The following is a 16,904-nucleotide window of genomic DNA, read 5'->3' as shown; positions in this document are numbered from 1 at the left end:
AAAAAAAAGGCATTAACGTATATATCAAACATACATCAAAAAAGGACAATAAATACAAAATAAAATAAGATAAGATATATAAAATAAACAAAATAAAATAATTTTGGTTATTTATCAACCATGCTTTGAGATTTCTTTTAAAGCAGTTGAGGGAGGTTGATTCTCTAATGTTCTGTGGGAGATCCAGTTCCATTCCTGGGCTGACCTAACTGAGAAAACCGACTGTCCAAACACACTTTTTTTTCAAAAGGAATATCACAGTCTCCTCTTGCTGCCCCTTGAGTAGCACTGGTTGCTGCTGTTTTCAACTTGACTAGGCTGCATAGTGGTAGGGGGGCCAGGTTAAACCGGATTTTGAACATTAAACATCAGTTCTTAAATGTGATTAGGTTGTCTCAACGTTAAAGTCTGTATTTATGGAGGACTGAACAGTGATGATTTTTTATTTTTGTCAAGTATTTTGAGAGCCTGTTTGTCAAGAGACATGACTGGTTTAAGGGTAGTGGAGTTGGCAGTAGACCAGGTGTGTAAGCAGTAGTTCATGTGAGATAAAATGTGAGTTTTTGTTCAGTTTTTTTCCTATTCTTGTGTGCATCATATGACCAGTGTTTTGCCCATATAACTTGACCTCTGGCTTTTCGACCTGTAGGTTTATGGAGCAACATATCTCCAGAAGCTTCTAGAACCTCTCCTCAGAGGGGTGATCACCACACCAGAGTGGCAGCAGATAAGCTTTGAGGTGGATCCCACCAGGTAGGTCCCACATCAGCTCCACCTACTGTCTGCCATCACACTTGGCAGGATCTCAAAAAGAGGCTGAAATCTCTGGCACCGTTTGACTTCTCTTATTGTATCATCTGGGTCATAGATTCCGTCTCTAATATCTTACTCTCGGGGGGTCCAGGATATTGTTCTATTTTCTATTTATAGCATCTGTGTGATGGAAAAAAGTACATAGGATGTGACGATGTGAATTAAACCCAATTTCCATTCTTCAGAGAAACTCTGTGATGCACCAGAGTATGTTAATGCCCAGATATTAGTTGCGCTTAATTGGGCAAATGTTTTATATCATACAAATATTGAATCATCACAATAACTAAACTACAGATGACTGTGTGTCCTAAGGCCACAAATAATGTCTGTCCTTTTGCCCCTATCCAGAAAACCTGGTTCTATGACTGCAATGTTGGCTTTATTACTTTATTACGTTGGCTCTGTCTAGTATACTGCAACTTGCTACACATGCAATAAAACCCATAGGTGGCATAGCTGATATATCAAGCACACCATGGTGTCTAGTATAGCATACAATATCCAAGTATTACACTGGACATGACTGCATTGTATTTACCAAGGTCTTATCATGTCTAGCTAGAACATCAGTCAGATGAAGAGATGTTACTAACGTTCCCATTATGTGTTTGCTCTAGACTAGAACAGATGGAGACCCTCGAGGAGAACCAGAAGAACTTGCTGCAGATAACAGACCGCTTCTTCCTGGCCATCATCAACTCATCCAGCGAGTTTCCTCCCCAGCTGCGCAGTGTCTGCCACTGCCTCTACCAGGTACTCCCATCCGAGCTAACTCATGCCACCCTCCACCCACTAGAGCTCCCTCAACCCCTTCTCTCTGCAGCCTCATGAGTATGCCACTCTCTCACTGCGCATGTATGAGTGGTGATGAGGAGGAGGAGGAGGAGGATGATGATGAAGGGCCTTAACCTTTTGATTAACCTCATTGGTGTAACATGTGCCACTGCTTCATCTAAAGAGGTCTGAGCACAGCCACCCATGCCACGCTCCCCCCACCTCACCCTCACAGTCACCCGCACCCCCAGAAGCACCACCAGCTGTCTGCCTCTTACTTGAGATTGTTGCTCACTGAGGAAATATAAATGCAGCTTTCTGATTACTGCTCAAATGCATGTTCATTTTTCTTTCTCCCTAATTTGAAGCCCATTCGCACAGACACACTCACACACAGGCACATACACACATGGCGTGTTTTAGTTTAGTTTCCATCTTGCCTTTCATACCAATTGGGTCAAAGGCGGAAATAGGTTTTCTTTTTTAAGTTATTTATTTATTTGCTGCCATTTCCTGTGATCTGCATGTTTTTTTTGTGCTTTTCTTAAGTTTGTTACATTTTCAAACTGAGAACTTTCTGTCATTTTCTTTATCCACTCCACATGGTCCTGTAGATTTGATTTGTGACTGGGTGTGTGAGTGAGTTATGTCATTCCCCCTCACACTGAAAGCCATTTATTTATTTATCACTATTTTACTGCTATGGAGTTTTGTGGGAATGGAAGCTAGCTGGTAAAGTTGAATCAATAATCATACCCATGGCAACCTAGTAATATTAATGATAGTTTTCGATACGTCTCCAGTGGGATTTGGAACCATTGGAGCCCCAGAGACTTCTCCTCCTTTACTCACTACACCGATATTAGAGTACTCCTTTGCTTCACTGATGTCCCATTATTTCTCTTGGGTTTTTTTAATGTGAAACCATTTAACATCAGTCGGAAGTGATCACTTTGAATCCCAGACTGTTTTTTTATTGGTGAGCTGATTTTGAGACCTTGACTTCAGGCAGAAAAGGTGTTTCCTGGTTGCTATAGTTGCCTAGTTGCTATGCTAGCTAACTTAGGAAAGCTAAGGGAACTTTTAAATAACATTAAACCATTTAAATGGCAGAATTCCATTTGAATGAAATGATAGCTAGTTATCTAGGTGACTTTACAGTCTCCGCGATATAACTTGTAGCATTATGGTAAGTGAAGGTAGAAACCCTCAAGGCGCCTGTGTAGCTTCACTCCCTGGCCTCCAAATACATACGTTTAACTTAGCAGCTAGTTACTTCATATTAACACACCCTAACTACTGCCAACTGTTAAGATGGTTCGTTAAGCTAGAGAAAGTTGGGATAGGATAGATAGCTAGGTTATCTTGCAATGTGGAAATACATGACACCTGCGACTTTACCATTGCAGAACTGAGTGTGAATGAGAATGGTTATCGACCCAATGTTGTTTTTATCTGATACATTAATGGGTTTCATGTGTCAAAGAGGTAAGTGTGTGTTAAGGTAATGCTGTAATATGTAGTGTATTCTGTAATATGTTGGCTGCTTGTGTTTGTCTTTGATTTATTCATGTACCAAGATTGATAACTGATCACCTACAGGAAGAATCCCAAGTTATATTTAGAAAAATAGTATCACGGTTGGCATATGATACAGAGCTCTTAACCAGATTCAACCAACCAGGGGAAATGTTAAATTATAGAAATTCCCTAAATTTACCTAAATAATTTTTTTACCTAAACTATGCACAAGAGTAGAGCACTGCTAACAGACTTCACCATAAAGGTGAGGGTTTAGGCTTTTCTAGTTTCATGATGGCTGCTTACCTGACTGTCTGTGGACCGACACGGAGCCCCAGGGTGTGCGGCGTCCCCCTCAGACAGCGGGCCAACTGTGAGGAGCCAGGCCTGGGAGGAGGGGCCTTCCACTATCTTCCTGCTGAATAAATCTGTATGGCAAATGGCCATCTCACAGGCGCTCACACTCTAGCACGCACTCTGTCTCTCACTTCTCTTGTACTGTCTTCTGTTAGATCCTTCTCTTATCGTTTAGTTCTCAAAACTCAACGTTCAGCATTCTCCCTTATTTCTGAGATGCTAAAGTCTGTCCCCCAACTATTCAAACAAATAAAAAACAAAACATGAACCCCTTATATACACACACAGGCACAGACATCCAGCAGTAAAATAAAAGTGTTCACGTAGATTTATTCCAAACAGATTCACCAGTAGTAAGAGTGATTTTTTTATTTTTTTTTATTATATATGAGGGCTAAAACTAGAGTAGGGAAGAGGCAAAGGAGGAATATGAGGAGTTTTTGTGTATGAGAGATGTTGGTAAAACTGGGTATTATGGCCTACATTGGACACTATAGGGTTTGGGCTATTTTCCTTTTTTTTTTTTTTACCTCACTCAGAAGTATTCATCTATATATCTACAGCCGCGGAAAAAATTAAGAGAACACTTCAAAATTATCAGTTTCTCTGGTTTTACTTTTTATTGGTATGAGTTAAAGTAAAGTTAACATTTTTGTTTTATTCTATAAACTACTGACAACATTTCTACCAAATGTCAAATACAAATATTGTCATTTAGAGCATTTATTTGCAGAAAAATGACAATTGGTCAAATTAGCAAAATAAATGGAATGTTTTCAGATCTCGAATAATGCAAAGAAAACAAGTTCATATTCATTTTTAAACTACACAATACTGATGTTTTAACTTAGGGAGATCAGAAATCAATATCTGGAAACACCGCATCTTTTTTGTTATTTTGACCAATTGTCATTTTTCTGCAAATACTGCTCTAAATGACAGTATTTTTATTTGAAATTCGGTAGAAATGTTGTCAGTAGTTTATAGAATGAATTTTACTCAAACACATACCAATAAATAGTAAAACCAGAAAAACTGATAATTGTTTTAAAGTGGTCTCTTAATTTTTTCCACGGCTGTATACATAGACGTTTTCCTTTCGCAGATCATATTCTTACCCCCTACCTCCCCACCCCCTTGCCGTCTTTCTAGCTTTCTAGGCAGTTCTGCTACCTTTTTATGACCCACCCCTGAATGCGCTTGTTCTGTCTATCCTGACACACAGTCAGCCTCTCTGTTGCGTCAGCTTGGCGGCAGATGAACAGCCGTATCTTTCACCATCTGCATCGCTTTAGCTTCCCCCTCCTCCTGGCCTAATGAGGGTGCACATCATAGGTTATGTGATTAGGGAGATGGTGTAATGGCCAGCCCAAAGGACTCCCAGCACATGCACCTCTGCCTGCTGTTAGCCACCCACATGAATTAAGAGTGATTGAGTCGTCTGCTTTTGTGTGGCTTGTGTCAGTCCTGTCATTATGGTGCTGCTGGAGGATCATATGAAAAGGCTACTATTTAGAATGAAATGCCAAACTTGTTCCACAGTTAGACGTGTGTGTGTGTGTGTGTGCGTGCGTGTGTGTGTGCGTGTGTGCGTGTGTGCGTGTTTGTCCTCCTGTAGGACATAGTTGCGCTTCTCTTTCATTGTCAGCATGTGTTAGTTAGTTTGCTGCAGGTGTGTGTGTGTGTGTGTGTGTGTGTGTGTGTGTTTCCTGTGTGAAGCCGGTGCTGTGACCTGTTTGTGCTCATCTCTATTCTGTAGGCTACTTGCCACTCTCTACTGAATAAAGCCAGAGTTAAAGAGAAAAAGGAAAACAAAAAATCAGTAAGTTTGTGAAAACCTTTTATTGCCACTTTCCTTTTTTTTTAAGTTCCGTGAAGCAAAAAAAGCAGGCCTTTTTTGCATTTTGTTCCCCCCTGGAAAAATAAAAACAAAGCAAAATTCTCTCTTGGTTTGATGGAGTGCTTTTGTTTTATGCTGTTTTTGCAGAAATGCATCCATGCCCCTGAAGTCTGTGTACAATGTCCTGGGGATTCATTGTACTAACTCCAAGCTTTCCAAGCTCCATACTGTTTCTCTCATTTCTCACTTAACTCTCTAACCAAAGGAAATCAGGGCTATCTAGTGCTCTGGTCTTCTTAGGCCACGTCATGTTCATCTCTGCTTCTGTCTGGACTATGGGGATGACCGTCCTGGCGGACTCTGAAGTGTTGATTGTGTGCTGGGTGTCCCCCCTTTTTCGTGTACCTTACAGGCCAGGGTGCACCAATGTAGACCCTTTGAATTAGTGCAAGTGCATTATGTTGTACTGCAGATATATAGCATTTCAGGATCAGCGTAGACCTCTAGGTAGATGGGAGAAGGGTTTGGCTCGCCTATCCTAATGCTTCCTGATATACGAAGCACTGCTAGTACTTCAGTTTTCTATTTCTTTGACCTTATAACCTAAAATTTGTAGATAATCTGTATTTAAAGCTGGTTGCTGCTATACTGTACATACAAGTCGTTAGAAAAGTTTATATCTGGCACTAAACTGCTATATTGGTGCATCCTTGTGGACTGATGGTGTCTGTGAAGACAGCAGGCAGTGGTAAGGGTGATTAGTTGGGTTAGAATGCATGTGCTATACGGGGTGTGTCTTGCCTCCCACCAACATGCTAGCTTGTCGCTTGCCCATAGCGTTGTGCGCAACAAGAGTACTAAAAACTGTTTGTTTGTCATAACCAGCTCACAACGATCACCATGACTGTGCTTGTGTGCGTAGTACAGTATTCTGATGTAGCTGTCCGGGGTTTCTCACTTGACTCAAGTGAAGCAAAGTACATACTGATGCCAGTTATCTGTGAACTTCCCAGCATTGTCCTGGAGTCACTCAGAATACTGTCCTGTGTGTAAAATTTGTGTGTGTGTGTGTGTGTGTGTGTGTGTGTGTGTGTGGATGAGTTTGTCTCTGCATGTGGGCGCTGGACAAGACCTACACATTGTTAACCCCTTCATCATCAACTCACTCCTTTGTTCTGGCTTTTTTCTGTCTCTCTCTCACTTCCTCTCACACTCATTCTGTCTCTCTCTCTCTCTTTGTCATTTTGTTTAAAAATAGTGATTTATCTGAAATGCATGTGTTCCATATCATACAAATTACTGTAAAAGGCCTGGGGCTGGGTGATGCATTCAAAAATGACATCACAAGGTATCTAGATGTAACATCTAAAGTGCTATGAATCAAGATCATTTTTAGACCCGATCATTTAAAGTCTACTTTTGGTTATTTAATGTGAAAAACAAAAAAATGAAAAAACGTCCAAACCCACCAAAAAGCCTTTATTGTAAGAATAGTAAAAACCATTTAAAATCAATCAGGGATTTTTTTTGTGGCAGCCACGAGAAAATGGCCATTCAGCCTGCCAGGCTAATCGGGTAGCTAAGTTGCTATCTACGTTTACCATGTAGTTCTAATGTTTCCCTTCAATACCCTTGTCTGAGATGTTCTTTATTTCTGTGTGTTGCCATGTACCTGTGATGTGCCGGTGGGTTATGAACCAAAGGGAGTGCCTTGTGGTTGTTTGTGCAACCATATGCCACTACTGTGCCATAATGTCCTCCATATGCAAAATATTTACAGACAGTTCTGTTTAAGCTTACTGAGGTCGTCATAGAAAACCTTTCATATTGCTATTATGAAACTTTTCTTCACAATATATATAGCAATTGTTTCATTGGACCAGCCCTAGGCCTACTTAAATAGATCAATCCTCAGTGGTTATCCTTAGTGCTTTTCCTAAAGACATAAAATATGTACTTACGTGATTGTGACATGAATTAACATGCTTTTATCTCATCCATTAATTTTGCTCAGTCGTCAAAGCAAATCTGATGCTTTTAATTGGAGACTTTTTTTGTGTATTACAAAAAGTATAAATAGTATATATTGGAATAAACAGTGCAGCCAACACAACATGTTCTGGACTTCGACTTTAGTATAGCACAGATTTTTTAAAGTATTGTATTATAAGTATTGTCATATTACCGTGGTGTGAATTCTAATGTCCTTGATATTGCAAGTGACATTGAGCTAAGCTATTATGTCCTCAAAAAGGAATTTGGGTTACCAGACAGGGTGATGTATTTGGTGATAAGGTTTTAGACTTGTAGTCTTACAATGTAGACTTTTACTGTTGAGGAAACCTGACATATTTGAAGATTTATTTTATCTTATTTGTAAAAAAATGTTTGCATGTTAAGACTCATTTATTTTAATGTTTTTTTTTTCTTTAAATGGTAACAGACTGTTCTGTTACATTTAGAAGAGCTGTGTGTGTGCGTGCGTGCGTGCGTGCGTGCGTGCGTGCGTGCGTGCGTGCGTGCGTGCGTGCGTGTGTGTGTGTGTGTGCGTGCGTGTGTGTGTGTGGAATATAACTAAACTGCAGTGTCCCCTGTAACCCATATTCCATCCACTGCGTGTTTATGTTCTACATAATGTTCTCTTTAAGGTTGGTTAGAACAGGCCTCCATGTTTGTTTTTCACCTCATGTGAAATCAACAGTAGGACTATGTATGACTCAATTCATTTCTCTTTCTTTTTTGTTCCATTGGTTCATGGTTCATGTGGCTTTCACTCTACTTCTTTTGGTTGTTGTACAGCTTCCCATGGGCTCTTTCGGTTAAGTGTGGTTGGTGTTGTGTTTTCACTGGTTCTTGGGGATCTTGGCTGGTTTAGAGAAAGGTGAAAAAAAAGTTGATGGACTGTTGCCATTGTTCGTGCAGATGCTGTACTTGCTGACAACTCTGTTTCTTTTTCACCTTTCTTCCCATTTCCCCCTCTTCTGTCTGTCCTGTTGCTTGTCTGTTCTTGCCTTCTCCTGATACCTCTGCTCCATACTCCTCACCTCTCCTCTTACCCCCAACTCTATGGGAAACACCTGACCTACCTCCCTAACCCTCCTAACCTTACTCCCTCACCCTCACCCCCCCTTACCTTAACCCATCTCACCATGCCCCCCAATGCCCCGCCTACTCCCCTCTTGGCCCCTCTTCTCCCCACTCCCCATGCAGGTGGTGAGCCAGCGCTTCCCTCAGAACAGCATCGGTGCCGTGGGTAGCGCCATGTTCCTCCGCTTTATTAACCCTGCCATAGTGTCCCCTTATGAGGCCGGCATCCTGGATAAAAAACCTCCACCCAGGATAGAACGGGGGCTCAAGCTGATGTCTAAGGTAAGGTGTACATGTGTGGGGAGTGAGTAAGTGGGATGAGAAGGAGGACCAATGATAAACAACGTCAGGATCATTGACTGATTGATGACTCAGGCGTTTGCATTTAACACTGTAAGAAAAATCCACATGAAAATCAGAAATGTAGTTTTCTTGAAAGCTGAAAGCTTATCTTCCATTTTTGCAGGGTGTTGCAGCCCGTTACTCAGAACTACATAGGGCATATCTTGGGTGGCTAGTGGGGAAGACACAGGTGTTTATCTGTCCTTCACATGACCGTATGCAAAATGAATTTGAGGATGGTACCAAAATGAATGGTGTATAAAACCATGCCTCAAAAAGTGTCATTGTTGCATAGTTTACTTGACACATTTTTGTTGGTCTTCATCCCCTCCCTTATTTTTATTTCACAGGTATTGCAGAGCATCGCCAATCATGTCCTATTCACCAAAGAGGAGCACATGAGGCCGTTCAATGACTTTGTGAAGAGCAACTTCGACGCAGCTAGACGGTACCTCTTCACATGAGAGAGCTTTGTTTTTGAATGGATAGATGTGCAAAGTAATGTTTAGTCCAGAACAGCAGAAAATAATTAGCCTCAGCTACTCAAACCTTTATGGTAACATCACCTCCCACAAGGCTCCATGTTTGTTTTCTAATACCTGTTCCGTACCGCAGGTTCTTCCTGGACATCGCCTCAGACTCGCCCCCCAGCGACTCCATCAATCACAGCCTCTCCTTCATTAGTGATGGGAATGTCCTTGCCTTGCACCGCCTCTTGTGGAACAATCAGGAGCGGATTGGCCAATACCTATCAAGCAGCAGGTCAGCTTATTGATTTGGTCACTTGACATTCACTGACAGTAGCTATAATACTTTATAACGCCTCATAAGCTCACATTAGGTGTAGGGTTTTTTTTTTTTTTTTTTTTTTTTACCTGACTTAGAGGCAGTTCCTATATTTCATTAATTTTGTCCAATACATGAAGATGGAAATGTATTTAGTCTGTGTAAGACTGTCATGTAGAATTTCTATATGGATGCCTTGACTGCATTAAGTTTGGTCAAACAATATTGCTGCTATTAACTGACACACTCATTTCCCTTCATTGGAATGAGGAGCTACCGTGAGTGTCATGGCAGGAAGCAGATAAGCTGGACCTAGAGAACTGTTCAGATGCAATTAACCTCTAGATTACCTTGAAAAGTAATGTAACTGTTACTGATCAAATAACATACGTAATGTGATCTATTCCTTTAAAATGTAATTTAGTTTTATCTTACATCACTTTGTAAGAGCTGTCAGAACCTGAAAAGGTGTCATTTATGAGCCTCGAGTCTAGGGAGGAGGGGGAGACGGCTCTCTCCAATATTTTGAATTTGCACTGCAGTACCCATAAGTGCAGTACTTTTGCGATCAGTGTTATATATTGTTCCTTTAAGCAATTCTGCACAATTGGCTGTTGTATCATGAAAGCAATGGGTCGTGAAAATGATAATAATAACAGCACTAGAGACACTTGTAGCCTTGTAGTTGGGCTTCCATTCATCTTCACGATACACAAATGTTATTGTACACAATATGTTCTTTTAAAAACAGGCAATTATGAACACAAAAGAATGAAATGGGCAGTCTGTTATGCACCCAGAATAAGTGGGTGGATATCTGGATAATTAAGGAGTTACCTTTTCCTTTACAGAGATCACAAAGCAGTTGGTCGGAGGCCCTTTGACAAAATGGCGACTCTCCTGGCTTACTTGGGCCCTCCAGAACATAAGCCGGTGGCTGACACTCACTGGTCCAGCCTTAACCTTACTAGCTCCAAGTTTGAGGAGTTCATGACCAGGTAATATGACTAGACCTATTGGCTGTTTTTAATTTGTTTGGTTAAGTTAGTCAGTAAATATAGTTTGTCAAATTAACGTCATAAATGAGTTATGCTGTGTATGCTTGTGACCAGCTGTCTAGAAAGTTATTTGGGGATCCCCCCCCCCCCCCCCCACAAATTAATTCTAGTTGTAGGGTCGAACATCTGAGATTTTGATCTGTCCATAGGCACCAAGTGCATGAAAAGGAGGAGTTCAAAGCCCTGAAGACCCTCAACATCTTCTACCAAGCTGGCACCTCAAAGACCGGAAACCCAGTGTTCTACTATGTGGCACGGAGGTAGGTTTTATGGCCCATGTTTGGCCATTTTTCTTCCCAGTGTAAATGCATCCATCATCTGAGCAAGTATTTGCATTTTGGCTTATGGTGTTCTTAAGTAGTCCTCATCACTTTCGTAAACAGGAATCTTGACAGACATTTAGGTCATACTTTGTAGGTGATGAATAGAGTACTGACAGGCTTCAGGTTTACCTGAAAGGCCTATGGACTAGATTAACTTTATCCAGACCTACGTGTGTTGAACTGCTAGCCTTTGCATTTCTTGTATATCAATTCCCAGAACATAAAATAATGTCCTACTGCTGAGCATGTGCATTTGGAACTCCAAACTGGCTTATTTGAGCATGAAAAACATGAATCTCCTCCCAGTAAAGCTTTAGCATTGTGTATCTGAATGCAGTGCTTTTGATAATACATCCGACTATTCCTACTATATACTATGTTGTGGATTCAAAATCTAGGTATATTTATGAATTCATTTTCATAATTGAATCTTGAATGTTTATTTTTGGAACAAAGTGTAGGATTATAAACTAGTTCGACTCCGAGCATGCGTTCAATGAACAAAAGGTCTACTCCAGAAGAGACGTTGTGCACGATCATCCCAGCGGAGCTTTTTTCCCTTCCTCTCTTCCTTTTCTTAAACCGCCAAGTGCAATGCGTCTGCAGTCCAAAATAGCCTTGAGGATTTTCAGCAGGCTTGTCAGGCTTCAAATACAGGAAAACTTGACTCATTTCTTATTTCTTTCATGTGTTTTATGAGTTTCCAGTAGTCATAGTTAAGATTTGGCAGGGATTTAAGTTCTACATTTTGGTTAGACGGATATCCATTAGTTGCATTCCAGAGAGGCCATGAATGAGATCAGTGAAGATCTGCAAAGGCATGCACATTCAATTTAAATCTACACACAAACCTACGTTAGATTAACACCAACATTTACAGACGTGACAAGGTGCCCAAAATCCCCAAATGATTTGAGTCTTACGGTCAAAACTGCTTGTTTGTGATGAAAAAGGAGCGAGAAGCCGCTATTGAAAATGGATCAACCTGCAATTTAAACACTCCAAAAAACAAGAACAAAGCCTTTTGCAACCACCTACATCTTCGACCGAGAATAACCCATAAGGCGTTAAGAAGGATGAATTGAATCCAGTGGCTAGGAATCGTGACATTTTGCAATTGAGCCTTTGTTTACTCACACATCCCTTGGTTACTGTTGCTACGCCTGTCAAGCTTTTCAGAACTTTCACTTCTGCACTACCCGCAGAGCACCAAAATGCAGTGCAATGCCAGAGGAGATCAGTGATGCACTGTGGAATAATCATTCATTCTGTATATCCCGTACATGGCAGAAGAGGTTACAGTATATACAGTAGAGAAACCCCATCAACTTGTCCTAGTACACAAGGCACAACCAACTTTACGTTGTGGATATATCATGCTCTTGTACTGCAGAGTAAGTCAATCGTTTCAGTTATAATAGGGAGTTTTTAATCATAATTTATGGTCAACAGCATTGTATGAAAATATGCATTGCTGAAGTTACTGAAGCTACCAGTGACACGTCTGAAAATGTTCTACAGTAAAAATAGGAGACCAATTCATCTGTGTGTTCTTTTTGACTTAATATGAGCTCTTGTGCAACATAGAAGGGTTCGTTTCTGTAACATTATTATGCCCATATTGTAGGTAGTTACTGTTGGAAACGAAAATGTTAGTGTGTGCGCGTTCTGATTAGCAGTCAGACGTCTACAAAATTGTTATGCAAAAGGTTATTCATAAATAAACTAGCTGATTGAGCTATCTCTGACCAGAGACTTACCTGGCCATTTTTAATGACTACCTTGATAACATTGTTTTGTTGTAGTCAGTAATACCTCGGGTTGTTGATGATTGTTATTATTATTTTGTGGGTAAGTGACCATAGTATTGATTACATTGACTCTCCAGATAGTTGCTAGCAACAAGCTTGGATCAGCCAAGGTGACATATCATCAGTTTCTCCACGCCAACCCCTCCTATTTAACTTTTGCAAGACAGTCATGCATCCAAAGAGGGATTGTTCGTGGCCACACTGAATTACAATCTGGCACATAGTATGCATCAGTGGACAAGCATGATACATGAAGCAGACTAGTTCTTGTTTGTGTATTGTTGGTTTTACTTTTTCCAGAACAAATGTACACAAATGTATCCATAGTAGAGCAATACATTTTTCCAACAACGTTTTTCAGACGTTGGCTGACATGTTTGGAAGCAGAAAGATAGAGAGAGTGAATACATGATAGGCACACTGTTTAGTTTTGTATTTTTATCCCATTCTGTGTCTATTGTCATTTTGTTTACATTCAAGCCAGACAGAGAGACTATTGGGGAGGGAATGAGGAGGGGCACATAGGGTAATTCAGAAGGCCTTTATAATCAGTAGCCAAAATCAACTTCTTCACATATGCAGAGATGGTGAGGATGGACTACTGATGAAGAAATGTTCACAGGTTAATGTTCGGAAGATTGAATATTCAGAAGCCCTTGAGGATAGCCATGGCAATCAAAAGATTGGAGGGGAACCTTTGTCCCATTGGAGCATGCAGGCCAAGGCTCGTGCTGCGTGCCCGTACTGGTTCCACCTTCTTGGTTCCTCGTGTGCGGACCGCTGTGCTAGTTTTGCCTCCAAGGCTGTGGTGTGGTTTGACAGTCGGCACTGTGCTGGCTTCTCTGGATATTGTCTGCTCTGAGGCCTCAGCCGAATGGCTTCCATTGCCTTGCTGGTGTGGGTTGATAAGTGCCCACTTTGACAGGTATCCTGAGGTTACAACCTGCATAGGTGGCCCGTTTTGGTCACTGGGTTCACGAAGGAGACGATTATGTGCATCAGTGCCCAACGGATGTTCTGTGTAGGAGGCATAGGAATGCCAGGTGCCTGCTGTGGCAAGGTGAGCCTCCCCACAGGTGTGCCGGGTGTGGCACGGGCATCCCAGCACGCGTGCCTTTGTCTGCTGCACCCATACCAACAGGCGAGTGATGTTCTCCTCCTCTTCACACGCCCATGGGTTATCCCCCAATGTCAGCAGCTTCAGATCCACCAGATGCCCAAACGTCCCCTCTCCTATCCACGCAAAGCGGTTACCATGGAGATAGAACTTCTCCAATTTTGTCAGCCGGTCAAGTGACCCAGGAAGGATCTGCAGGAGATAATTGTGCGAGAGGTCCACCATCACCACGTTGAAGGGCATATTGGTGGGCACAGTCCAGAACTTGTTGTGACTGAGGTTGAGTGCCTGCAAGGCTGGCAGTGTGTTGTTGATGAACACCACGCGGTCCAGCTCGTTCCATGACAGATCCAGCGTCTGCAGGTTCCACTGGTAGGCTGTGTCGTTCTTATCCAGGTGCTGCAGATGGTTCCCGGCTGCGCGGATATCCCATAGTGCCCGCGGGAGGCCCGAGGGGAACCTGCGCATGCGGTTGTAGGACACATCCAGCGTCCTTAGGTGGGCATAGTGGCCCAGGACACCGTCCAGATCTTGGAGATGGTTGTGGGAAAGGTTGAGGAAGCGAATGTTGTGCTGGAGCCCCTCGGGCAGTTTGGTCAGTCCCTGGTTGGAGCAGTCCACGACGCGATGGCCTCGGCTACAGGAGCACACGGAGGGGCACACGGCCTCCACACGCATTCCCAGCAGCAGCATGGGCAGCAGTGGAGCCAGCAGACAGACACGGCAGAAGAATGCAGCCATGCTCAGAGAGAGGGTGTCCTAAGGAAACGACGTGCAGGGTTAGCACAGATGATCACACTCAACTGCTTTTGCTATTTGGTCTAGACTCGATCTACACAGACACGTACACAGACAGGTACCATTTTGTCTAACTTCTACAGGAATTATATTTTGACTTCAGGATTCAACAAATAACTGGACAGATTGTGTGGAGCTCTCTTTACACAATATACTGTTTCTTGTAACTCAATGCCATTTTGTGGCAAGAGAATGACATATTGTGTCATCTCATGTGAAGTGTCTTCTAGCTGGGCTAGATCTTTCCTGAAATGGAATTTCGCAAACTTCCAGGAAGAAAGATTAGGCTTTCTCTGCACAAGTTCATAGAGTTTTCCTATGTTTCCCCTCTCATTATGTTTCTTGCCACTGTGTTCCTACAAGGCTATTTTAGATTATATTGAGCTGATCTGGAAGTTGATCTGGGTACCAATTGGTGTGTTCTAAGAAATCTACGTGGTATGTTAACCAGCTGGATTGAAAAAGTCAGAGTAATTTGGAAAATATACGATTTTGAGTCCTGCACACAGAATACTGCACAACCTGAAAATGGTTTGTATGTAATGGGCAAATTGTCATTGTTTGGTGATGAGAGTTGAAAGATTATTGGAGTATGTTCTGGCCTTGATGTGGAGTTGAGTAATCTAGATTGTATTATTTGCATCACTGTAGGTAGGATCAGAGTGGTGTTGCATGACCATGTGTCATAAATGTCTGCATGCTGAATTAAAGAGTGAATTTGAATCATGGCTCAGCCATCGGAGCTGCATTCACTGTCACTTGCCAGCCCTCTACGTGGGCTCTGATTTGAGGGTGAACAAGGTTCTGTGCAGAGACTGAAATTGAGTCAGTGTCCACTGCAGAGGATGAGTGGCAGTGCTAATCATTCTGTAGTTGTGGTTTGGTTTAGTTCTGCAGTCATCTGACTTATAACTCCATGGTCAAACCATCCTCTGCCTTCTCTTAACCTGCACAGTCAACCCTTGCCTATGGGTCACTGTGTGCTGTAGCCAGTCCCAACAGAAAATAAGCTCTATGGTACATAGTGATTATAGAATCGGGGGGGTCACTGTGTACTGTAACCAGTCCCAACAGAAAATAAGCTCTATGGTACCTAGTGATTATAGAAAGGGGGGTCTTGTTGTTAGAGGACTCCAGGGCCCCTTGCTCTGTTAATCGTTCTCTTAGTGGCATGCAGTGGGGTGCTTGAGTCCTTGCCAGCGGGAATGTTTTTGCTGCAATGTGCTTGTTGGGATGTGTGAAGCCTTGTTACACCTGCCCGTCCTCTCTCCTCTCTGCACCTCAGAGCCATAGAGAGCAATCTGGGCCATCTCAGGACAACGTGTGTGTGTGTGCCAGGGATGAGGGGATGGTGTGTGTCCCCAACTCTCTCTCTCTCTCTCTCTCTCTTTCTCTCTCTCTCTCTCTCTTTCTCTCTCTCGCTCTCTCTCTCTCTCTCTCTCTCTCTCTCTCTCTCTCTCTCTCTCTCTTTCTCTTTCTATCTTGTCATCGCAATATTTCAGATATTCCCTCTCGCCCTTCCATTTATGTGTTGCGTGTTGCAGCAAACAGATATCACACAGTCGGCTTCTAGAAACTTCTCGCAGGGCATGCTTACATACCAGTGCTCATCTTTGCTGGCAGTCTCGTATTATTAAGGTCCTCTGAACCCAAGCATCGAAATCGAAAGGCAGGAAATTAAAACCTCTGATAACTGCATAGAGCATTTGTCCCTGCATGCATGTGCAACATTGTTGCTGTAGTTAGCCGCTTAACCGGCTAGTTTGAAGAATCTGAAGTCATTTTCCATGGCAACCCTCAGGCAATCGGTCAATAAAAAGAGTAGTGTGTGTGTTGTGTCTTGTGCAATAAAAAGAGGAGTGTGTGTGTGTGTTGTTTGCTCTGCTCTACCACCTTTTAAGCCCGCTGGTGACGCGGAATGCTGTTGCTGCAGTCTGCCCTAGTAAATGTGACAGGAATTGAAGTGTGAATCGCCATATGGGTGTGTGCATGCTCTGTTATTCTCTTGCCTGTGTGTGTGTGTGTGTGTGTGTGTGTGTGTGTGTGTGTGTTTGTTTGTGTGTGTGTGTTCGAGAGAAAGAGCATGTGTTTGTGTGTTTCAGCATATGTTTTCCACACCATGCCAAATATTGCTTACCTGATCCTTTCCAAATCACTTCGCAGTCATTTCACTCTCTTCTTGTCTCTCTGTTTTGTTGCTTTCGTTCGGTCCTTTACCCTCCAACCTCCTCTTTTTCTACACCTCCTCCCCCCCTTCTCCTGTCGCTCTTCTCT

The 16,904-nt window shown here is 42.3% G+C and overlaps 2 protein-coding genes across 2 annotated transcripts in view; one reads left to right on the top strand and one right to left on the bottom strand.

Moving 5' to 3' along the window:
• Nucleotides 1-16,904, top strand: part of nf1a (neurofibromin 1a) — an 83,842-nt gene that overhangs the window by 31,997 nt on the left and 34,941 nt on the right. The window contains exons 28-35 of the mRNA XM_080845279.1: nt 650-753; nt 1,434-1,569; nt 5,228-5,290; nt 8,519-8,677; nt 9,088-9,185; nt 9,353-9,499; nt 10,375-10,521; nt 10,731-10,841. Of these exons, the coding sequence (XP_080701405.1) occupies nt 650-753; nt 1,434-1,569; nt 5,228-5,290; nt 8,519-8,677; nt 9,088-9,185; nt 9,353-9,499; nt 10,375-10,521; nt 10,731-10,841 (965 nt within the window). The remainder of the gene's footprint in view (nt 1-649; nt 754-1,433; nt 1,570-5,227; nt 5,291-8,518; nt 8,678-9,087; nt 9,186-9,352; nt 9,500-10,374; nt 10,522-10,730; nt 10,842-16,904) is intronic.
• On the bottom strand, nt 13,362-14,573 carry omg (oligodendrocyte myelin glycoprotein; the record flags this gene model as incomplete). Its single annotated transcript, XM_080844485.1, has 1 exon — nt 13,362-14,573. One exon carries the CDS (start codon nt 14,571-14,573, stop codon nt 13,362-13,364), a length of 1,212 nt encoding a protein of 403 aa, XP_080700611.1.

Source organism: Sprattus sprattus, assembly GCF_963457725.1.
Source record: "Sprattus sprattus genome assembly, chromosome: 9".
Lineage (NCBI taxonomy): Eukaryota > Metazoa > Chordata > Actinopteri > Clupeiformes > Clupeidae > Sprattus > Sprattus sprattus.
Note: the sequence above shows the minus strand (reverse complement) of the source record. Positions and strands in the feature narration are given on the sequence as shown.